The sequence below is a fragment of the Polyodon spathula genome, chromosome 3 (genome assembly GCF_017654505.1).
Source record: "Polyodon spathula isolate WHYD16114869_AA chromosome 3, ASM1765450v1, whole genome shotgun sequence".
Classification (NCBI taxonomy): Eukaryota; Metazoa; Chordata; class Actinopteri; order Acipenseriformes; family Polyodontidae; genus Polyodon; species Polyodon spathula.
Window position 1 is genome coordinate 52658279 of NC_054536.1, and position 24849 is coordinate 52683127.

The window sequence follows — 24849 nt, forward strand, 5'->3', positions numbered from 1 at the left end:
CAGGATTGTAGCCGTTGTGTGTGCCAATGTGCCAAGGAGGCAAAATAGTCTGATCCCTGGAGGTAGCATTAAACTTCAATCTACACTAGGCAGAAGGATATCTACATCATCAGATGGAAGGAAACACAGATGGATCACATTAGTTTATAGTAAAATAAACTATGTCTTAGTTGGTGCTTGTCTTGGTGAGAACTGAGTCCAAGAACAGCATGAAGTTTTAACACTTACTCTCATGTAATGGAAATCACAATCTTGAACACAACCCAGACAGTGAAGCAAAAGCTGGTCCTTTTAACAGGAACAGGAAAGGTTCTATATTGACTTGTGCTCCCTGCCTGTTTGGTTAGTGGTTGTTTGGTAACTAAACTAAACTAAACTGCTACTTGCTGTCACAAGCAAGGCCAGACTGTAAAAGCAACAACTGGTTGCTGAACCTGTTCAACTGGGAGAGTGGCTCCATAGACAGACTTGTGGGCTACAACACCAGCTGACAACCTCACTCTTGATTCAGTGCGGCTGATGTAATCTTTGCAGAACGGTCTGCCAGCGTCTCCCAAGCAGTAAATTAGATTTGCGAATAAATACCTATGGGGCAGAGATGGGAGCCTTGGCAGTTGCTTAATGAAGGACTATAACCTATTATTTTGCAAAAACTGAAGTTCGGGGAAAGGGAGGACAAAACCTGCACTTCAGGTCACAGCTGACAACTTTGATTACAGCTGTTATTTGGGTGTTGACTGTGAAAAATCACCCTTGCCAAGATCAAACACATTGATTATGCAAACTGAAGAGCAATATTCCAGGCCTGCTGAGGTTGATTTTGAGTTTCACAGACCTGACCATGTCGGTGTGCTTCTGATACAGAGGATACACATTTCACACTTCATTTTTAGTTTATTCCAAAAATAATCATCTGTGAAAGCTTTAAAATGTCAGTATGTTTGAAAAAAAACCTCCTTAAAGTCACAAGTTTTTATGATTAACTTAAATAGTATGCTCTATACTCAAAAGCATAATAATGTAAAACAAAAATTGAAAAAATCTGTGGTTAGTTAAATCTAACACGAGGCCACAATTACATAAGTCTTTACATAAGTTCTGATTCTACAGATTCTCCTTTTAAGTTGCTTGTTGCAAGATTTATTTTTCGTTTCACAACCTTTTTTGTTATCCTGATTAATCTGCCCATCGTGTTAAAGCAGTTACAGACACAGTACATGACTGTTCTAACTCTGGCAATCAAAGAATAAACATAATGCTCCAGTAACAAAATACCTGGCCTTGGCAATATCCTCTACAGTGCATTATTCTGTGAGCACACAGAACACAGAGAACACTGGAGCAATTATACAGCTGAAGGGTTCTGTTATTTGTAACTCTCTGGTGTTGTGTTTTGTGCAATTCTTGTAATGGTCCTTCTCTCCCTAGAGTCCCTGGCTGTCAGAACAGGTGCTTCTGGATTATCGCAGTTTGCATCTTATTCAGTGTGAGATAAGGACTGCTTTAACTAATGTATTTTTCTTGTTGTATAGATTCAGTTTGTATTAGTCATCACATCCAGTTGAAAGCACCCCTGTGGTTTCAATAGAGCTCTCAAATGCATGTCTAGCCTCCAAAGTGCACCATAGTGTAACCTTTAACCGTATCCCCCTGCAACACTGCCTGTACTAGATGTATGAAATACCATATTTGTTCTATGAGGTATGTTATACAGAAGCAGAGGGAGGTGGGAGACTGCTGCCCTCAGTGTGTGCTGTCAGGCCAGCACATTGATTTAATAGTTTCCGTCAGCTATGTCAAAAGCAAACCAACATGTTTTGTCACTATTCACATGTTTTGTCTTCTTGTGCATAGAAAGCTATTGCACATTTAATACTAAGGGAATGGTTTGACTCCTGTCCAAATATCCAGAAAGGGGAGGTGTCACTTTGCCTGCTACAATGAAGTTTTGCAGTAGGATCTTTGCCAACAAATCACGGTTGTTCAGTTACTGTAAACAGAAGTGAAGTGGATCATTTCAGCACCTTGGACAGAACCTGAGTACTTGCAACCTGAAAAGGAAGTAATGTATTTCCTGAGGCAGTGAAGACCACAGAAAGTATATATACTGTGTCCTGAACTTTAACCAAAAAAAACCCAACACCACATGAATTGACTCCAGCATTGCAGCAATACACTTGAGTGTCTACTTTATACAGAGCACAGGTTGAAAGTGGATCAAGGGATTGACACCTACTTAAAGAAAGTAAAAATTAAATTAAGAGTTTCTGCTTTTTTAATCTCAGCGAGGCTTTCTACCAAACATCTTCTCCAGCAGCAAGTCATCAGATCAATTGTTTTTTAATAGTTTTTTTTTTTTTTTTTTTTTAGGAAAGTAGTGATTGAACCAGTATAAACTGAACTGAACTAAAGGTGGCCTTCAAAACCTTAAGTAAATTAACATTATAAGTGAAGGATTTCCACTGATATCACTGTGTAACAAATTTTTTTTTTTTTTTTTTTTGTTCCTGGGTAGTAAGTGTTATTTCCTAATTGCTTATGCCTCAAAAGTAGAGAAAATGGCTATTATTCCCCACAAACTTTGCTTTTGTGACCAGGACAGTGATATTTCAAAATATCACTATTTCCAATGGGAAAACGGGCAAATGTGTGTCTTTTCGTTCACATAGAGTCAGAAAAAAACAACATATGAATCCAAATTAACATGTATTTATACTAAAGTAATACAAAGATGACTACAAAAGATTTAGAAGTGAGTAGTTTTTTGAGATTTACAATTATACTGTATTTACGGTATAATTGTATAATATATAATAGTTTCTGAGCTTCTAGTACTGCTGCAGTTTTAAAAAAAAAAAAAAAAAAAAAACCTTTGTACCCATTCAGCCACTTCACCCTGGTCATTTTGCAGCAATAAACATGGACACGAGGGATCAAAATTACAGCTATCAATATTATGAGAAAGTTGATGACCAGGTACAGTACATGCAAAAATTTAAGTGTGACACAAAGATGGACGATTAAACAAGCAGATTAGATTTCCATATATCCTCTGAACGTGATATACTCTTAATAACTTAAGAGATAATACCAATTGGATAATTAGAAAAATGTGCAATGTCCTCTACAAAATCCCCTTCATAGAGGGTATCATTCCCAGCAGTGGATAACAACACCTCTGATTATTATACACAGTAATAATGACACATTCCAGCTATTCAAAACACTAATGACAGCATATTTTATTCTGTGAGCTCTCCTAGGGTAGGATAATAACAGGGATACATTTAGGAAAATACTCCTGGCACATGTTGATAGATCTATTCTGGCAGAAATGTACCACTCGTGCCCTACTGTCTGTACTCAATTTCACAGCTGAGTGGACTGGCATGACAATGTGAAACCACACAGTAGGTCAGTGGCTGAGGAGAGAGTTGAAATGAGTCCTCAGTTCTAATCACTAGGTCATACGCTGCCTGTCACTCATGAATGCATCTCTCCATAGTCAATGATGTTATAATGTTAAATGTTAAGCAATGTACATTACCATGTGCTCGGAGCAGGGCTTCAGCAGTGAAGAGAGGCGCCTGGAGCATGTCTGCCGTCTCCACTATCAGCATATCTTTCAGTCTGCGGAGTTCCTGAAGCCTCAGGCCCTCGAATGGCTGCACAAGATAGAGGAAAAGGAAAATAAACATTTGATTCATACAAACACGGTTTTATATTGTTTGTGACAACAAAAGCCTGTCTTTCAATTAGAAAGAAAAATGGTAATGCCACTTTGAATTTCAATGCTATATTATGTTGAGGATTGTCTTATTAAATTAAATGAGATTGCAGTAAATCAGATGACCACTGTAGGCTAGGTTTACAACAAACTTCAGCATCCAGAATGGAAGGTTAATTTTCTAGAATTTTGATACCATACTGTCATCGTACTATACTTTGCTACACAGGTACAATGATTGCCACTAATAGGTAAATAAAATTAGAATGTTTCTATATATTATAACATCTTACAAAGTTGTTGTAAACACATTTTTAATACAACGCAGTTTTTGCAGCATTTTTTTTTTTTTTTTTTTTACGATTCACACTGGAACGATTAGCATAGCCCCTCCTTAATTACCATAAAAGGACACCAACAGATGCAGTCCTTAGAAGTTTGTTGTTAACCTATCTCATAATAAGAAAGCACAGGGTCAAGCAGTTTTTTTTTTTTTCAGGAATAATTGTGCTCCTTCTATTTTCATTGTAAATGTAGCAATAGATAGCCAATAAACGCTTGTTAGCTGTATCGCATGTTTTCAGTATCCAAAGATGCAGCGATTAACAGAAAAAAATATACACAAGAAAATAGGTACTGAATAAACAAAAGTAACTGGCCTGAAAATGTCAGATTGGTAAAGTGGAGTTTTACAATCCTGCTTTAGTATACCAAAACTCCATAATTTTGAAATAATCCCCAGCATCACAAACCGACTATCCTTCATCTCATCATGCTTCCCTCGAATGTATGAAGGATTTAATAAATGCTTGCAATGTTGCAGAGTAAAGGCCATTACACACTGGATCCAATAACGTATCAGAATTTAACGTGCGTCTAAACAGAAAAAAATTATCCTGTGCATTCCTTACTGCACCTTGCACACTGAGTCCGTAACTGTTGTGCGTGCGTTAAAAAATACATTGACCAATGAAAAACAACTGGGAAGAAAGAACAAAATGGAAAAACGAATTGTGTCTGTCGCCAAACAAAAGTTACTTTATGATTACAAAGATTACAAAGGTTTTGAAAACAAAGAAAACATATGCCGTGGACTTGGTCGTGAACGATATGTATTATATAACATGAAATTCTGAATTGACAGCATACTTAAGCACGTGGATTTTGTGTAGTATAGGTTATTACAAGCATATACTTTTGCAATGGACTGAATGAAGACTTTCTCGGATGACGGATTCTAAATGACGGCACGGATCCAGTGTGCAAAGGACTTAAATCAAGAAAACCAATCTTTTAGGGCTTTCACACCGAAGGAGAAAAAAAGTCTCAAGATTTCAAAAAACATGTTACAAAACTAACACATTAGGCACAAAGAAGAGGGAGGAAAGAAAAAAAAAATCACCAGTTTCCCTCTGTATTCCATGTGTGCGAGTGCTTGAATTTGTTTTAAAAAAAAAAGTTAGCAGATTTTCAGATCAATTTCTGACTAGGATTTAATTGGTTGCTTATAACTTGTGGAATGTCAGGTATTTCCCTCTCCTTGTGAATACCGCACTGTTATAATTAGGTATAGGAGTTTGTCACGGAAAACCTGGATAGAAATCACGGAGCAGTCACATTCAATCCGTTCAAAATCACAAAAAAATGACAGAGGGAGAATAAAGTCACAGGGATAAATAAATAAAATAACTGTCTTTAATAAAAGCATATTGCGGCATCTGGTGCGTACAGGTTCAGCAAAGAAGGAAGAGACAAGCAAATGGAATTTCAATGTGTTGCTTTGTTATTTGCTCTGCAACGGTGACCATCTAACAGTTGCATTTATAAGCGCTGAATTAGGCAGAGAATAAAGACACAAACAGGGGAAAAGGTAAGCAGACGAGAAGCGTAACACACTTTGGGGGTGAGGAATACACACACAAGGATAACACAAAGAGGGTGTGGGGCAGACAAGAGACATGTACATTAAATTAAGTGCGAAGTTGGAGCTAGTTCAAATGTGTTATTATTTATTCCAATTAAAAAACGATAAATGCATTTTTTTTTTTTTTAAATGCGAAATTTAATGTTAATGAGAAACACTTTCCAATAAAATTACATACAGATTGAACACAATTAATAACATCCCTGCAAGTCACGCACATCAGCAGAAATCGAGGACACTAGCAAAAGACACGGAATCCATGACACCCGCAACCACAGTGACTAAATCCCAGCCTTAGTTATAATCGGAACATTATATTCAAACCTTAGCAATCATTTTTAATAAAAGTCTTCAAAACTATATTACATAACAAAAATAGTAAACTCTTGATTGTTTACTAAGTTTATAACTTCAGTGCCAAAATGTAATGGCACACACAAAAGGGCTGCAAACACGTGACTAAAGCTGTGTTTCCATTGTCCAAAATCCCAATCTACAACACACTGTCGATAAATGCTCTGTTCCAATGAATGCCCTCAGAAAGCTGATTCATTCCGGTCAAGAATTGGGAAAAAAAATAGGGATTAACATAACATGCATCTATTCTTGTTTTACCCTTTGTTAGTTTTGAAACAAACACAACATTTACTCCAGAGGAATGTGACAACTTTAATAGCATACCTCTCTCTTATCCAGAGCAGCATATTCTGCCTCTATATCATCAGCTTCAGGATCCCTAGAGAAGACCATCTGAGACTCCAGGCTAAGGGCCAGTTCTTTATGGTGCTGCTTTTCTGCACAGTCACATGGGGTGTCCTTATTCTCATTTTCTGCAAACAGGTCTCCATCATTTTTCACTAAAAACTATAAAAAAAATAGAAAAGAACAATACACTGTCACTTCTGTGACAAAAACAAAGCATCAATGGTTGCACAGTGTAAAGTGAATGGTACTTCTGTCTCTATGGTTTATAAAGTAAAAATCCACATACTGGTATGCGGGGGGGAACAGTAATGTTTGTAAAGTCAAAGTACATTTGATGCCTGAATCTTAAAATAGTTTCTGAGATTCTGAGCATGGGCAGAGGTTATAAAGTATGGGCCTGCAAAACAGTTAATTTACATTGGATATAAAACTTTTTCAAACCAAGAGACAAGACAGTATAATGAATCCAGGTCTCTTAGCATTGACAGTCAGTGGTAAAAGCAAACATGACAAATTAATCTTCTGTAACAAAACATTTTGAAAGAAACAACTTGACTACTTATAATAGCCCTCTGTATTACATTTATTTACTGTGAGGAAAATGCTCATCTTCTTTAATGTTGGAATACTTTACACAGACAAAGTCATTATAAAAAGTATTAACGCAAACAAGGAATGATTTATATGCTCAAAGGAAACTTGACATTATGTACATAAATACATTTTATTATGAGAATGTCGTTTCATTTTAATATCAAAGCATAGTCTGCAAACATCCATGTTGTGAGTGTAGGAATACAGGAAATAGTTATATAATTGTATACTTCCTTTATCAGCATTATGTTCTTGGCAAGATATCAACATCATGTTTTGCTGAAGTATGCACCAACAGATTTCAACACAGAAAATAAATCACCAGAAAACATTTTGTGGCAAGCGAATATGTCTTATTTGTAAAACAAAAACACTAACAGTAATTTACTGTGTGCAGTACTGCCTAATGGTATTGTATGTTTTTATGCAGTTAAACTAAAATTTGAATAGGCTTACAATTATCTGGTTTGTCTTTGTCTACAATTGTGTTCGCAACACATACCCTCACAGCTATAAATACAAGTGCATCACCAAGACATAGATCCAACACATTTAAGATAAAATTATGGATTATGGGAGTAGCATAATCTAAGGGGTATGTCATGTCAGATTGAATGGCTTGTAAACACAAAGTAGACATTTTATCATTACATGGATTGTATCATGGATATATCCAGAGGTTAAAAACAATGTGACACTGAAAAGGTTAAGGCTCACTGGACATCACCTGTACTGGAACTTTACTGAGAGAATCAGAGAACACAAATGTAACCCAACTAAAAGACCCTATGAACAAGGAAGTGTGATCTGTATGGCAAGAGCTTAAAGGCGGCATTGAAAGGGTTCATACTGTCTGGGTAAATAATGGAACTTACATAAGAAAATGAAAGATTGCAGCTGCGTACCAAACATTAAGACTACAACTCAAAGTGTACGGTCTCTCTATGAAGCTATAACTTTTTTTAAAAAGTCACATAAACTCTATATGGCAGCCAAATTAGGTCAGAGATCAATTTCACGGTCAGAAACACAGCTCATGGTCACCAACACAGTTTTGCAAAAACACTCAGGAAAGGGATATAATTTCATGATTCAACGCCCTTGATCGAACCGGACCTACAGAACACATCTGTGAACCTCTGTGACACAGAAACCATATAGCGGCCATCTTAGGTCACTAGTTAAAGTTTTTGTCTGGAGAGTTTCCACAACACTGAACATATAAAGTTGCCAGCTTAAATGGTTAAGAGAGATTAGCAACAGAAATAGGTGCAGCAGGGGAAGGTTGACAAACTCCTACACCCTCCCTGAAGAAGCATGCTGATGGATTGGTAGATTCATTCAATTGAAAAATGTGACGCAGTACAGCAAGTAATGTCTGGCAGGATTATGTTTTGTTACAAAGATGATACAAAAAGGTCAAACCTTCAAGCCACAGATGTTCCTGTGGGAGAATTGACAAAGATAAAGCATGGTTCATAGGAATTGTTATCAACTGCTTGAAATTTAACCATCTTATGTTTTGTTTTCCTTGACATCTCAATTGGTCAAAATGACTATGATTTAATTCTACAGAGAAAAACTCAAGATCCGTCAAGCAAAAATAAAATAAATGGGTCGGGAATTAGGATGTACAAACACAAATCCATCAACTGATCTCTTAAAATCTGATTATACATTAAACACTAAATACTGGTTTACCCACTTTATAGGTCGCCTTATTGCCGTCCAGATGGAAGACTTTCGACAACCCATAAATTATTTGATTTAATTGTGTGACAGCACTGTCGAATAGCAAAAACTTTTACATGCTGGTCATTATAGAACAAAAAACAACAACTTTGAATGCATGAATGTTACTTTCACTTGTTTTGTTTTCTATGCTTTGTATGTAGTGATCTGGTTTGTAATACAGTTTATCCATGGGTTGCATAAACTGCAGACCTATCCAAGTACTAGAGTTGACCCTTACCCAGGTAAAAACCTTTACGTATGAAACTTTGAAATGAATGAGTCAGGTCACCTCTACACATGTTTTCATCCCTGAGGCAGCAGCGTAGTGCAAAGAGGTGTTTTTCTTGTTGTCTGTGGCATTGACGTCGGCTCTCTCGTACTCTCCCTGAGCTAGCTTGGCCCCTGTCCACTTGAGGATCATCTGCAGGCACTCTGCCCTCTTGTGCTCGTCCTCATAGGGTCGTGCAAGACGGGGGTGCAGCGCCCCTTCTGCCAGCATGATCTGCGGCCCCATGCACAGCAGGTGCATTGCTGTCTCGTTGTGCACGTTGCGCTTGTTGGGGTTGCCATCCTTGCTGAAGAGAAACAATCTGTTTTGGAGACAATAAATAAATAACTATATGTTACATATATACCAGCAACATCTGCTGCTTATAAATGTACATCCAAACCTAAGCATTGTTTAAGCTAATGCGTGGCTTTTCACTGCTGTTGTGTGGAAAAATACAATTTCACTGCACAGCTGACATCTTAAGCAGTGGTTTAAAAAACATATATATATATATTTTTTACTTTACAGACAATATACATTAGAAAAACAAGAAAATAATTGGGCTCTTGAAATATCCGAGTTGCAAGGTCTTTAATAGTCTATGTGACCGGTTATGTGAAAACACCAAAGCCACAGTATAGGGAAGGGACTCCTGCACCCACTCCTCGTTATTAACTCTCTTGTTGTGCTAGCAATCTGAGCAATCAGACCATTGCTAAATCTGCTTTGAACTGACTACCAGGATAGTTGACATTTGGAATAGATGAAGGCCGTAAGATCACTCAAAATCGAGCCCATGATTGCATGTCTTATGTGACTTGACAGCAGGGTCACCAGTGTAGTTAGAGAACCACTCAAGGCCCGGTTCTGCTGAAAGTGATTTGAAATCAGTCATATTCATTTCTATTGGTAGCAGACATATACAGTAAAAACAACTTGAAAAACTGATATACAGTAAAAACAAGGTCCTTGGTTTTAAATGAAGAAATAAACATTATGTATCTATGTTATAAATGACCCTGTCTAACATTTACACAAAACAAGAAAAAAATAAACTGTACACCTTATAAAAATATCAGCTTAAAGTTTATGCCCTCAATGGTGACATAACTGAGACAATTCTTATGACTTGTTCCCATGACTTCATTGCCATATGGAGCAATTCAGCTTGCTTGGTATTTAGCTGTCCTACTGTGTTGTATTGACGTTCATTTTATAGATCCTGAACTACAGATACCAGCCTGATTCTCCTGTTGTATCAGCTGCCTTCAGTAATATAATGTAGATTTGATGCCCTTTACACTCCAGCACTAAACAATAACACTGACTACATTAACAACGAAAATAGAAGCATGTTATGATTGTTGCACTACTATTCCTGGGAAAAAAAAAAAAAAATCCCTTGTGGATGTCATTGTATGGCCTTTCTATAATACTATGCAACAACCATACTTTTACACACAAGGTCCTAATAAGTTCAAATATATATATATATATATATACTATATATATATATATATATATTATCTAATATATATATATATATATATATACACACACATACATACACACACACACACAGTGCCTATTGTTGTGTCAGTGCCTCAGAGCTTCATGAATTTAAATGAGGATTTTTTTCACTTATCTACACACCATACTCCACACTGTTAAGGGGAAAAAAGTGCTTATTGAAAAAAAATGATATATTAAAAATACAAAACTGAAAGATCATAATTGGATAAGTCTCCACCCCCATGAGTTAATACTTGGTGGAAACAACTTTGGCAGCAATTACAGCTGTGAGTCTGATGGGATAGGTCTCTACCAACTTTGCACACCTAGATTTGGCAATATTTGACCATTCTTCTTTAAAAAACTGTTCAAGCTCTGTCAAGTTCCTTGGGGACTGTTGATGGACAGCAATCTTCAAGTCATGCCACAAATTTTATATGGCATTTAGGTCGGGACTCTGACTGGGCCACTCAAGGACATTAACCTTTTTGTTCCTTAGCCACTCCAGTGTAGCTTTGGCTGTGTGCTTTGGGTCGCTGTCATGCTGAACGGTGAACTTCTCTCCCAGTTTCAGCTTTCTTGCAGAGGGCAGCAGGTTTTCCTCAAGGACTTCTCTGTTCTTTGCTCCATTCATTTTCCCTTCTATCCTGACAAGTGCCCCAGTGCCTGCCGATGAGAAACACCCCCATAACATGATGCTGCCACCACCATGCTTCACAGTAGGGATGGTGTTCTTTGGGTGATGCGCTGTGTTGGGTTTGCGCCAAACACAACGCTTTTCATTTAGGCCAAAAAGTTCCATTTTAGTTTAGTCAGACCACAAAACATTTTGCCACATGGCTACAGAATCTCCTGAGTGTTGGTTTTGGCATACTTCAAAATTGGGATTCAATGTGGGCTTTCTTGAGTAATGGCTTCCTTCTTACCACCCTACCATAAAGGGCAGATTTGTGGAGTGCTTGGGATTTTGTGGTCACATGCACACTTTGAGCAGTCTTGGCCATAAAAGCCTGTAGCTCTTGCAAAGTTTCCATTGGCTTCTTAGTAGCCTCTCTGATCAGTCTACTTATTGTTCGGTCATCCAGTTTGGAAGTACAGCCTGATCTAGACAGGGTCTTGGTGGTGCCATATACCTTCCAATTCTTAATAATCGTCTTGACCATGCTCCAAGGGATATTCAAGGCCTTTAATATTTTTTAATACCCATCTCCTCATTTGTACCTTTCAACAACTTTGTCCCAGAGCTCTTCTGAAAGTACCTTGGTGCTCATGGTTGAGTCTTTGCTTTGAAATGCACTACCCAGCAGAGGTAACATACAGGAACTGCTGAATTTATCCTGAAATCATGTGAATCACTACAATTTAACATAGGTGGAGGCCACTTAACTCTGTGTGTGATTTTGAAGGCGATTGCTTACACCTGAGCTAATTTAGGATTGCTATTACAAGGGGGGTGGACACTTATGCAACCAAGCTATTTCAGTTTTTATTTTTAATTAATTTTCTACAAATTTCTAGAATATTTTTTCACTTGGAAGTTGTGGGGTAGGATGTGTATATAAATGAAAAAAAAAAACAATTATTTTTTAATGCATTTTAATTCCAGGCTATAAGTCAACAAAAGGTGAAAAAATTGAAGGGGGTGTAGGCACTGTATGTCATATATATATATGAAAGAATGTCCTGTATTTTGCATATTTCAGATATTTTCAACAAAATATTCAGGGAGTGTTGTGGGTCCTTCAGGTAACAGAATAAAATGTTTGTGTACCTTTATCTCTTTAAATCTAAGAAAAATATCAGATTTCAGTAAAATTATTTTGTATAATAATATTCTCCATTGTATCGTGAACCAGAAAATCCCATTTTCAAGTCTCTACTAAAAAACAGACTTTTTATGAATTTCAAAGATAGAAAAGCAAAGTCTGCTAAAAATGTGTATAAATAAAGAAACAAATAAATAAATAAATACATTTAAAAAATCACTCAGGTGAAACCATGTCTTGTAATTTACCCAAACATCAATATTTTTCAACAAAACTTTCAGGAAGTATTCTAAGGTCCCTCGGGTCATCGAATAATATGTTTTTATACATTTATCTCTTTGAAAACTCTAAGTGGAATACATAATAAAAAAAAATACTAAATGCAATGTTGAAAAAAAGGAGATACGTTTATGGTTTCAGGGCACAAATTCAGAGATGCTACTGTAAAAATTAGATTTATTTATTTTATTTTTTTTGTGAATTTTTATAGGAAGAGTCAAATACAGGCAAAAAAATTGATCCTGTGGGAGCATCCCATTAAAAAATGTTTGGTCTTTCTAAGGGTTATGGTCCCAGCGTGTGATTTGTCGCTGCAACTCTACCTTTCACACCAGTGGTGACCAGCGCAAGCTATGTCATAGGTGATTCTCCCCTGATTGTATCAGCTGGAAGAAAAATCACACGTATGATAGTCCTATTATACAGGTAGTAAAAATGTAAAACACATAACAGCTTTTCAGAATACTTATTTCAGTAAAGGTAAATGTAGCACAAACACCAGCTATATCCAGTTCCCTGGAAATGGACTGCCAGATGTTCTCCCTCATTTTTGTATCCTTTATGTACAGCTCCGGGTATTTTGATACCGCAAGAATTATCTTTTCTTCCACCATTGCTTACTGAAGACACACATGGAAAGCTGTCCTCATTGGTCATTTCCCTAGCTGCTGCATGACAAATAAATAAATAAAACATCTGCAAAAACAGACACCAATCCTGTTTTTTTTTTTTTGCATCGCTGGTGTCGTGGTGCAGCATGTCTTATGACATATTCGCTTGTCACATCGCGTCCGGTGTGAGGCTTTTAAACTTATGAAAAGGTAGCTCTGCAACACACAGAAAAGTAAAACAAAAATTGCAGCAGCCGAGGCCCATGTAGACTCATTTCCTAGCTAGAGTGAGGATTGCTGGAACACAATTAATGTGCTCTACGAGGCAGGCTAATGTGATTTTCTTTTATCTGTCAAATCAGCTGAGCATTAGAGCTACAAATTCTTGCAACACTATTTTAAGTTCTGATCTGATTCATAAAATTACATTCACTGCCAGTATGAGCATCAGTAAGTACTTTTTCTTACTGTAGATAGTGAACTGTATAAGAAACAAAGCATCTTCTGGGCATAGTGTAAGGGGAATTGCACATCTGAAAAGATTGGTTTATAAAAATAGAAAGTAAAAAGGAAGTGGATTTTGTGGTTGTAGAGTGGATGTAGATAGTGTACGGCAACTGGAACAGCAGGTCACTAAGATAGTGATATTTGCATAAAATCAGCTCTTCCACTGTAAATTCAGTTTACAAGATGTTATGAAAAATATGGCTAGCAGTTGCATTTTTTTTTCACCCTACCACTTAATCTCTAGATGCAAGGCAATAGCATACTTCTGTTTGCTATATATATTGTCTCTTTAGCAGATTCCTTTTTACTACTGCCCTTGTTTACAAGCAAGTCATACAGTACGGTGTTCGACTACAACAGTAGAAACCCCTTTAGAAGCCATTTGAATCATGTTTCTAATTTTGAGATCCACGCCATGCCATCTGTCGAAATATACACCTAAAACATACAATTACAATGCATTTAATGAAACGGTCTTAAAATCCTGCAATGCTTTGTTCACTTATCTAATTTTCACAACTATCTTGTTCAGGATTTATTAAAAATGAAAAACAAGACAAAATTAGATACATCAGTACCACCAGGACCTACATCCACTATCCGCCATATAACACTGGATTTCATCAAGTCACAATTGGACAAGCATTTCTCTAGATATATGTACAAATGTCAACTTTCTAGGCATTTGTAAAAAGGGGGAGTGAGTAATACAGCGGTGCGACACATGCGCCGGTGTGTCTAATATTAAACTACTGTACCAGTTCCACAGTGGGAATACTACAGCCATGGTTATGGCTCACACAAACTTAACTGTCAACAACCCCATTTATTTGTTCAAGATCTACGCATTCAGGTCATGTTGCTAGGTAGAAACACAAACCCACTGTTCTAATTAAAAGTTTTAATTTCTTACTCTCAATACCCTTCGGCATTCTGAATATTAAACACATGCTTTCAGGCTCAACTGGCCTCCTCTCAAACGTCATAGCTATACTGCTTCACTGTTAACACTAGGGGTGCGTTCATGGAGATCATTTTGCGTAGATTCTGACCAATTTAGCCAATGGGTGTGTTCACGGAGATCATTCTTAGAAGATCATTGCCTAAACTGGTCAGATGCAGCACAGAATCTGCGCAGAATAATCTCTGAATGTCGCCAATAGCTGTCAGTCTCTATGAATTTCCTTATTCCCACCCTCCCGAGCCACTGATTTGTCAACATTCAGACTGAACCCGCCCCTGGGATCCGTAGCAAACAGCTATTGGCTAGAAAGTCGAGTAGTAAACTTTTCAAGTCTTCTGTTTGTGTAACTGCAATGCTATATTAATGCAGGTGACTTTGAAACTGGATAAAGTAGGGCAGTCAGAAAAAAATATATATGTTACTCAACAGGTTAGAAATTGCGTGTTGTTGAATTTGCCAAAATACATGTTAATCGCAATGCTGAAAAAACAGTATGTGACTGGAGACTAAACAAAGACAAACATAAAATGGCCAAAGAAAACAAGCTGATAGAGGAGGAAAGTGTTTATGGGCCAGTGTAGAAATTTTGTTTGAATGGAGTACCTTGAATGACTTTAACAAACTCTATATGTCATTAGAAAACGATTGAGTGCAAACAGCCAAACAGCTTCCAGATCTAGCGGTCTTCTATTTTGCATAGATGCCTGCTGGAATGATGAACTGCTCAATTGTGAATTAAATTTTAAATCAATCCGCCCATAAATACCGGCTTTTTCCCTTAACATTCTAATCTACAACTAACATAAAAAGCTACTTAAACATACTTTCTGACGCTGGTCCAAAGACAAGCTAAATAATGTCTGTCAGGACACCGTAATGAAGGCTCAATTTGCATCTACTGCACGCAAGCAAACCAACAAGAAAGCCATGATTGGTCCACAATTCTGTCACCGGCTGGATCTAAGCAACACCCTTCCTAAAAACCAGCCAGTCAAACTGCTAACCCTGTTTCAGTTCTTTCCACACCAGCCACTCCCTGCCAATTTGCTCTGCCTCCAACAAGTTTTGAGTCGGACTACTACATATTATTCAACAATTGTACATGTCCAGACAGATTATACCAAGAAAGAGTAAGACCCCAATAAATACATATTTTAACCAAATAATAATAATAATAATAATAATAATAATATAATAATAATAATAATAATAAAGTTTTCTCTGCATGTATGTCGTTTTTATATTCTAATTATGTTAGGGACTATTTTCCTCAGCGGAAGGTTACCCGGCCAAATATCAGAAGTTCAAAGTAAATATAGGTTTTAAAGTTTTTTTTTGTTTGTTTTTTTAAAGAGAAACTAAAGAAATAAATCACTAAGTGATAGAGCCCTCTCAATGCAGGCTCTACCATGTGGTAGATGACCTTGACTTTCGTTAGTGCCCTCGCCTACGGCTCGGGGTCAAGGTCATCTACCACACAGTAGAGCCCACATTGATGGGCTCTATCGCTTAAGTGCAACACAGCAGTACACTTGTAAAGTATGTGTATGGTTATGGTTCTGATTAATAAAACAAACTGAATGTATTTGTATAGCTGGAAACTGAATGCACTTGTACTGCACTGTATGCAACACTAAAATATTTTGTTTACTGGTTATTAGATGGTGCACTAATTATTTATTTATTTGTTTTGCTTTTTTTTAATTGATTAACTACTACTAGGCAACGACTGAAAAAAAGAAAACTAGTCGTGAATTTAAAAAAAAAAACCTTTTATGTTGTTTTTAACAGCACTAACTATATCCACATAATCATAGGCCATTTTTATGTTTTGAAAGGTAAAAACAGGTTTCTCAGTCGGACAGAAACGATAACACTGGCAAAAAATTAATTGAGTCGCTGTGAGAATGCTGGGACTCTGGGAGCCCAGAAGTAGGTCAGTTTAGGGCAGCTGTGGTTAAATTATGGTCATGAACACATTTCTGGCGGGTCGTAGCGTGGGAAAAATAAGAAAGCTTTAAACACGTTTTCCAACAAAAAACCCACAGCAGTCTGTTGACGCTGTTGCTCGCATATACTGTGCTTGTACGTAATCGACTTTTTTTTTTAAATGAATGGCTTTTGCAAAACGACTGTTACTGAGAAAAATTATACATTTCAGTATTTTGAATTCAATTATCTATTGCTATTGTTTTTAATTTTATTTCACCAGACGAGGGATCACCATAGTATATTTAGTTACGAATTCACTTTCTCCGAATAATTGTACTGCAGATGAGCGATCTTTAAAACAGAGTAGCGTTGACAAATTTGTCAAATTGAAACAACGCGAGACGGTCTCTACACTTATTCCCGGTTATCTGTAAACATGCTATTCACAAATATTTGCATTGCGTATAATAACCCCACTAAAACTCTTAAAGGAGTGAGTGTGTGTGTGTGTGTGTGTGTGTGTGTGTGTGTGTGTGTGTGTGTGTGTGTATGTATATATATATGAAGGCAGTGTGTAAAATGAGATCCTATGCAATAGTCAGCGTGCCCGCAAACAGCCAAGTAAGATCAATTTATGCCCGTGCCAAAATTACTTTGCGGACCACTGGTTTAGGGGATGTAGATCCCAAACAGTGTAGAGAGGATTGGCGTAGAGTAGCTGGTTCCTGGAGCGGGACGTTACTTTTAGTGGGACTAGCACTAACCATTTAAATGGAAAACTTTTATTTTTAGCTTTGTTTTGTTTCTTTACAAAATCTCACACTATGCCTACCATTGCTGGTACCCTAGCGACAGAATGTGTGCTAATAAATCTGCGTGCCTGTGTGGCATGTCAGCACCCACTGCTCTGTGTCTGCCTCAGTATTATTCAGTGCTTTTAGGAGCGAAAGTTGTTCAGTAAATATAGCTCATAAATCCCTGCCAACCAACTTTTGCATATCTGAGCAATACAGTGACAGCATACTTGATTGAACCCACAATGCCAGCTGGTAAAATACTAGATCCACCCACACATTATCTCAGCATGGGGAGGCAGCTGCTGACAATGAATGGATAACCAGCTCTGCTGTCTAATCACAGAAATAAAGCAAAGAGGCAGCTGGTAGAACGGTACTGATGCATTCTTCAGAATAATCTTCTTTATTCCCTTCTTAATTGCACCCTTGTTAATGGTGCCTGGAAGCAACAGAGTTAAGTGTGTTAACAGAACACTTTGGAAACCCCAAAGTATTAAGCATTCACTGAAATTCGACCACATGTACTGCAAACTCTGCTTTAAGTAAACTTTTAAACAGTATGAAAAGAAAAAAACCCAGTGCCTCTTGGCTTCTGGTAAAAATTAAAAAAAAAAAAAAACATATTTTGAATCAAAAGCATTGGCACACTCCAAAAGCTTTCCTTAAAAACATTGTATTCAGCAAATAGCAAGTGGTTAAAACAAAAAAAAAAATCTAATCTTCATCAGGACAATGAACAAATAAAACACAATACAAAACATTTTACATTATAGTATTAATATAGTAATTACATTAAACTGCATTCATCATTAATTATAATTAATTTCACTTACCAATTGATTTTTATATCTTCCAACAGTAGTAACTGTGATTTGCACTAGCAGAAGGTGACGTGTTAGTTGTTTAATAATGGAACAAGTTATTTTAAATCTGGAAGCACTGCCAGTTTCATCCTAAAATGCAGATAATACAAGTACAGCATTGGTGTATTACAGACTTTGTTTATATTTAAAGTAATCTACATGGAGCTAATAAATAAATAAATACAAGAAAAACAGAAGAATGCTTATGGTGGGGGGAAAAAAATAATTTTTTGGCATAACCACAACTTTTGAAAAAAAAAAAAAAATCTTTCTCCCCTGTAAAAATAGAGCAATTGTATTCAAACAAAAGGCAAGGCAGAACTAGACTAAGAATTACACTACATATGAGTTCTTGCATCGCTCCATGCTATTTTTGCATGTTTTTTTTTTTTTTTTTTTTTTTTAGTATTTACAAAGGATTCACACAAAGAATATAATACATACAAACTGAGATCAAACCGGACAGCATACAATTATTTTGATAATTATACATACACCCGCCCCTGTGTTTATTTGTACTTTGTTGTATTATGATTTAAATTGATTTTATCTGTACTGTTGATTAGGTTGGCAGGGAAGGGTTAATTGCCTCCCAGCTAATCACTTCACATGTAGAATGTGCCTGAGCCCGACTGAATGATTGACAAGCAATCAAGCTCAGGCACAGTTGCATAAGAGAGGCAGGAACCTCTCAGGTCGAGGACTTTTTTCTAAGTCATGCTGACATCAGTTCTAGTAAATTACTCAGCAGTTCATGGTGCATTAGTTAATTACTATTTTGTGCATCTGCAGTTTTTTTTTTTTTTTTTAATCTAATAAAAAAGGTGTTTACTGGGTCACACACTGAATATCTCTGTTTCAATAGTCCAGCACCAATGTTACCGTTAGCATAAAGGAATTCAACAGATTTCAGCAGTTTTGTTGTGTGTTCACACGCCACGCAAATACTAGTCTCAACAGTTGTAGTCTAACTGATCTGACTACAACTTTGTAGAATGTTAGTTTGGTGCAAACACGGTGCCCACTGGATTTTCAAAGAAAACCGATAAAAAAGGCTATGATGATGTTGCATGTTTGAATATTGTCTTCAGAGAACTGTCTTGTCTTGACTTGTTATTGCCTTGTTAACTACAAGAGTTCAAAATCTTGGCAAATACAGTACATATGTTCTTGTGTTTTCAGTTGGGGACAGGGGATTGAAACATGTTTCAAATGTACAAAGTTAAATTTAACTGAAGACTAAGTGTCAAAAACTAATTTGTAGTGAATATGTATCATGTCAAATTTGTGGAATAAAATCTCATAATTGAACTCCATTAACACTCCAGTTAAACTTCATTAAACAAAGCTATTGTGCATGCAGCCATTAACTTTGTACATCTGAAACATGTTTCAATCCCCTGTCCCCAACTGAAAACACAAGAACATATGTACTGTATTTGCCAAGATTTTGAACTCTTGTAGTTAACAAGGCAATAACAAGACAAGACAGTTCTCTGAAGACAATATTCTCCATTTCATGACGACTCCAAACATCAAGTAACCAATTAAAGTAGACTGAACAAAACTCAACAAAATGAATGCCATTTGGTTATTTAAAGAAAAAAAAATGATATACAGAATAGTGGTGGGTTAGAGTAGTCGAAATAATTATAATTACTCAAGCACTAATTTATTACTCAATGTCACAAAGAAGGTGGAGCTGAGCGAATGGTCTTGCTCAGCATTTAATAGTGCACAGACAGACAGAAAATAAACGGTTGTAACAAACACAAATACACAGGACAGGGCACATTCGCCAAAACAAAGAGATGAACAAAACAGACTAACACTAAACAACACTGTCAGCTGATATTTTACTTTATTAATATTTTATTACCTCCGTCTCCACACCTGTTCTCCATTCACCGAACACACAACCCCAAGTGGGTGAAAACATGCAGCTTTTATGCAGCTGTACCGAGACTCGATTGCTAATGAATCATTCAATTGGAGTCGCGGTACAACTGCACATGAATTAATAAAGTGCAATTCCCCGTGCTCACATATTATTACGTTTTACTTGCACGTGAAGTGCTGTGCAATCCTCGTGCCTAAATACAAATGTACATTTGAAACACTTGTGTTACACAGACCCGTTTATATCCCATGTACCCATGACTATGCAACAACATTAACACACAACATATAAAACAAAATACACACAGGAGCGGGCACTTTGCCATACTCAAGTACTTGACAAAATGTAAATAAATCTCTCTACATGAATGTAAGTGCAATATATTGTAACGATCCGGTCAGTTCAAGTTGACAGACTTTTTCATCTGGTCCTGTGCTTTCACATTATCTGTATTGTTCTGGGGTGTGACCATACCACCAGTTTCGGTAGTGTGTGTGTGTGTGTGTGTGTGTGTGTGTGTGAGCCACTGTTGGGTGCAGACCATGTCATCTAGATGCCCTAGTGAGCGACAAAGTGAGCACGTTTTTAGGATAGCGACAGGAGGAAGGATTTACTGTTTTTGTGGTGTGGTCCCGACCCAAACACATACCCAGTTTAATTAATAAAGTAGTTTTGTTAGTGTCTGAATCCCGTCTCTGTCTACTGCTTTAAGCCTCAAGACCAGGGGTCATTACAATATTTTATTCACGTTTATCACCTTAACACCAGCCACGGAAGTCATTTTGATGGGTTGAAGTTTTCAAATTTAAATTGCTCTGCATGTCTGAAAGTTATGTGGTTGTCCCTGACAGCGTTTGAAACGGCAGGATCACGAAAATAAGGAAGTTAGCCCGCCCCCCTAGCAACAAAGCCGTAATTTTGACTGACTTTAATAAGTAATTTTGAATATAACCTACAATATTCTTATATATATATAAAATAAAATGAAGCTAGCCACAGTGCTTCAGTACCGAATGACACATGCAAGAACTAACACATATTACTTTTGTTTTAAATTAAAAACTACTTTCATTTTTACAGTTCTGTATGTACAGATACCTGTTTAAACACTCGTTTCTTTTAAAATGTTTTTATTTTTTGCAGTAGTGCTTTATATGTGGTAAGTCAGAAAATAAATCATTTTATGTTTAATTGTTTATTTAAATACAGTGTTTCAGCTGTGCAGATGTTTGATATGATGTCCTTGAATAAACCTTTTGAGTTGTATCCGACAGCTTGTCTTTTAATTTACTACTGATGTTGTTTAAAATGTACCGTCATAATGACTGCCACCAGCGGTTTTAGGTATGAGTATAACCGCGGCGGTTCTAGTGTTAACATGGTCATTTTTGTGGTGCATACTGTATGTAGAATAATATTGATTGAGTAATCTAAATTTTTAACGCTCGAGCATTCAAGCACTAAATTATTCGAAATTCCCACCCCTAATACAGAAGCATTAATGCAAAACAACAGTCCCTGTTGTACTGACAAGGGGACATCTGCTTTTCAAACAAGAGAGACATGAACAAAGCAACTACAGTCAGTGAGTCTAGCTGGCCTGGAGCCTTGAGAAAAGTGGCAAAGTTTCAATTTCTGCTTGCCTTCTGTTAGCTTTGAACTAGAATTTCCAAATAAAGTATTTTAAAATCTGACAGAAACTGGGAACCCAATTACAAACTGAAGACTCAAATGTTGTATAAATACTGAAATGGATACCGGTCCATGGAACGATGGTCAGCAAAAATGTTAATTAGGAGTCAGTTGCCCACTTGCTACCTCTCTTGTTTATATGTAAAATCAAAGTAATTTACATAATAGCCAGACTAATTGATTGCAGTGACTTTGCATGTTTTTATTTACTTTTTAAGTTGGGTATTGGCACAAAACATAACATATTTAGAGTCCAAAATATGACTGCTCATTAGTTATTTGCTCTAATTTCTATTCCAGACTCATATAAAATGTCTTTTTGCAACCATTTAAAAATATCAATACGGTTATTTTTCAGGCTCATGAGGTGCAATTAACTGAACGGTTTAGTATTTAAAAAGCTTTGCCTTAAAATGGCCTATTAGCCATCCGAATGCAGAATTGCCTTTCACGAGACATCCTTAACAATGCTATGGGTTGTATAAGCACTATAAATATAATATGCCATGGCCCAACTGAAAATATAAAATATTATTTTTATTCGTTAGACCAACCTCTTTGCAATATACACACCCACTTGAGTGTATAGCCATTTGCCTAGCATAAGCTTTCCATGTTTCAGTTACCCAGGAGATTGGGAGATTATTTTCTGTAGCAAATACAAAATCAGACGTACAGTAGCATGAGCCAAACTCACTATAAAAGGGTTTCTCATGAAATGATTGACATGAGAGAATCTCTCAGTATTGTCAGGAAAGCTTTTCAGGCTCAGCATGTATTTGCAACTAAGAGCTCTGTTAGAAAACTAGATTCTCGATGATCCAAGACCTTGGAGTGGACCCTGACCTAAGGCTATTCAGTACATCATTTTGAAGTGAGCTTTATTATGACAGTATTCTTACATGCAAACCTATTAAGGCTAGGCTCCCCAGAAAGGCTTTTTTTAATATTACCTTCCAATACAAGATTGTTAAGTTAAATATAACTTTAATACCCACTTTTTAGTATTACAAATAAGAATTGTACAGGTTGGTACATTGATTTAACATGTAAAAAGAATCAGTGGTCCTTCAAAAGGAACCAACCAGAACTGCCAAGTCACTTTTTTTTCTATACTGCAAAACAATTTTACTGAAAGAGTGATAGGAGACAACAATCAACTTAAAAGTTCCCTTGAATTCCCCACAGTCCTAAAAGTATCAATACATTATTTCTCCTTCATCCAGCTTACTGTACCTAGATCTTCTTAATGACCATTGATTAAATTAGAAAAGGATACATTACAGGCCGGGCCCAAGTTCAACAAAACATACTCTTAAAAGCACAATGCCAGCCAGGTTTCTGCCAACCAAAAAAGAAAAACAGGCCCTTCAGCTAATTAAAAAAAAAAAGACTTTGATATAAGAGCTTTCATTAACCAGAGGAATGGAATTATCAATTCTCATTGTGCACCAAGAAGCAATACATTAACAATGAAACCTTTACAAAGGTCTACATAAAAGTTATAAAATTATAAGAAATACAATATATTGAACCCTACATTTTCTTGCATTTGGTCCTCCACTCTAACCAATATAGAATGAAATGCCTCCAAATATTTCAATTGAAAACTGGCACCCTATATTCATTGCTCGTTTCCAAACTATAGTATTTCCAAATGTAAATATTTTAAAACTGAAGACATCCTGTTATCAACATGTGTAAAGACTTACCGTAGTCAAACAACCACATAAAAGGGTCTCTATTCCCTTACAGGAAGGATTTACAAACCACAAAAGTCTGTACCATTAACAGCAGCAAGCACTTTCTTGTTTTGTTAATTATCGATAAAACACACACACACACACACACACACACACCCCATTAAATACAGTGACAGGAATGCAAAAGAAATGTTTACAGTGGTGAAGGTCCTTGAGAAACAGAGAAGTGAAGAGTATAATGCCTTTCATTAAGCTGCCAAGTATTTATTCTTGTTTGTTTTTAGATAACAGGGGTGGCCCCTCACAGTTGCTTAATTGCACTACTTTATCGTAACTTCTAAAAAATGCAATAATTGTAATGATAAAGGTATAGGTTAAAGGTTTCAATGTAGGGATGCATCCATATTCAAAACTGAAATATATAGTTTTCATGCTGTGTATATGGCAATTAATATCCGAAGACCTTGTGAATTAATGTTATGCTGTACAGACAATATATCTGAGAGCAGTTTATGCTGTCTATAATTTCAGTTATCAAATTTTAAATAGCACTGAACCTCCCATTTTATGTGCCACAAAGTAGTTAACAAACAACTCAAAACATCCTCTCTCGTTCTATAGAAGAAAAGTTAATCACACCCTGATTCCAATCTGGTATAGCAAGATCCTTCATAACAAAAAACAGCCTTGCGGTGAGTGAAAGGCAGAGACAGCTTTGATAATGTTACCAAAAAGGGAATGTTTTGATTGATTTGCAACTCAAAAAAGTGGGAAATTATATACTGGCGGATAACCAGCAGGGCAGGACCCTGTAGTGTAGGTCATGTAGTGACGTCAATACTGTGCTGGTTTTTGCTCTGAAGTACGTGTTCTGGAATGTCCCTTGGGACCTGCTTTATTTGTTTCTTGACTCTTCACCAACAAAAACAAAACTACAAAGTAGGATTAAACATGCTCAGCTGAGGCCTTCTGCAATTATTACCATCTATCCCTGAACAAAATTACAAAACAATACTGTAGAACCTGTCATATCCAATTTAATTAGCTCCAGGGGTCCATCGGATATGTGAAAATATCATATAGCCGAAGGAGTTGTTATACTACATTGCACGTATACTATTGAAAGAAAATCTGTGAAAATGATTGCAAAACAAAGCATTGTAAGAGAGTAGAGAGTATGTGGCAATTTACAAAACTGCATTCCAAAAACAGTTCTTACCACGCTTACTCAGTCCATGACAAAGTAATAGACAGGGGTTAACACAAGACAAAAATGTGGTTTAAAAAAAAAACTATACAAAAGACGAGCACAGAAAGGCACTGTCCACATTATGCCTTTAAACCGTATTAGTTGCCTTTAAACCAGTT

At 36.6% G+C, this 24849-nt stretch overlaps 1 protein-coding gene across 6 annotated transcripts in view; it reads right to left on the minus strand.

Annotated features, from left to right (window-relative positions):
* LOC121313169 (ankyrin repeat and IBR domain-containing protein 1-like) overlaps positions 1-24849 on the minus strand; it is a 78383-nt gene that overhangs the window by 27323 nt on the left and 26211 nt on the right. For all 6 annotated transcript variants that reach the window (XM_041245447.1, XM_041245448.1, XM_041245446.1 and 3 more), the window contains exons 3-5: positions 8974-9274; positions 6333-6515; positions 3548-3665 (exon numbers count right to left, since the gene is read on the minus strand). In XM_041245447.1, the coding sequence (XP_041101381.1) occupies positions 3548-3665; positions 6333-6515; positions 8974-9274 (602 nt within the window). The remainder of the gene's footprint in view (positions 1-3547; positions 3666-6332; positions 6516-8973; positions 9275-24849) is intronic.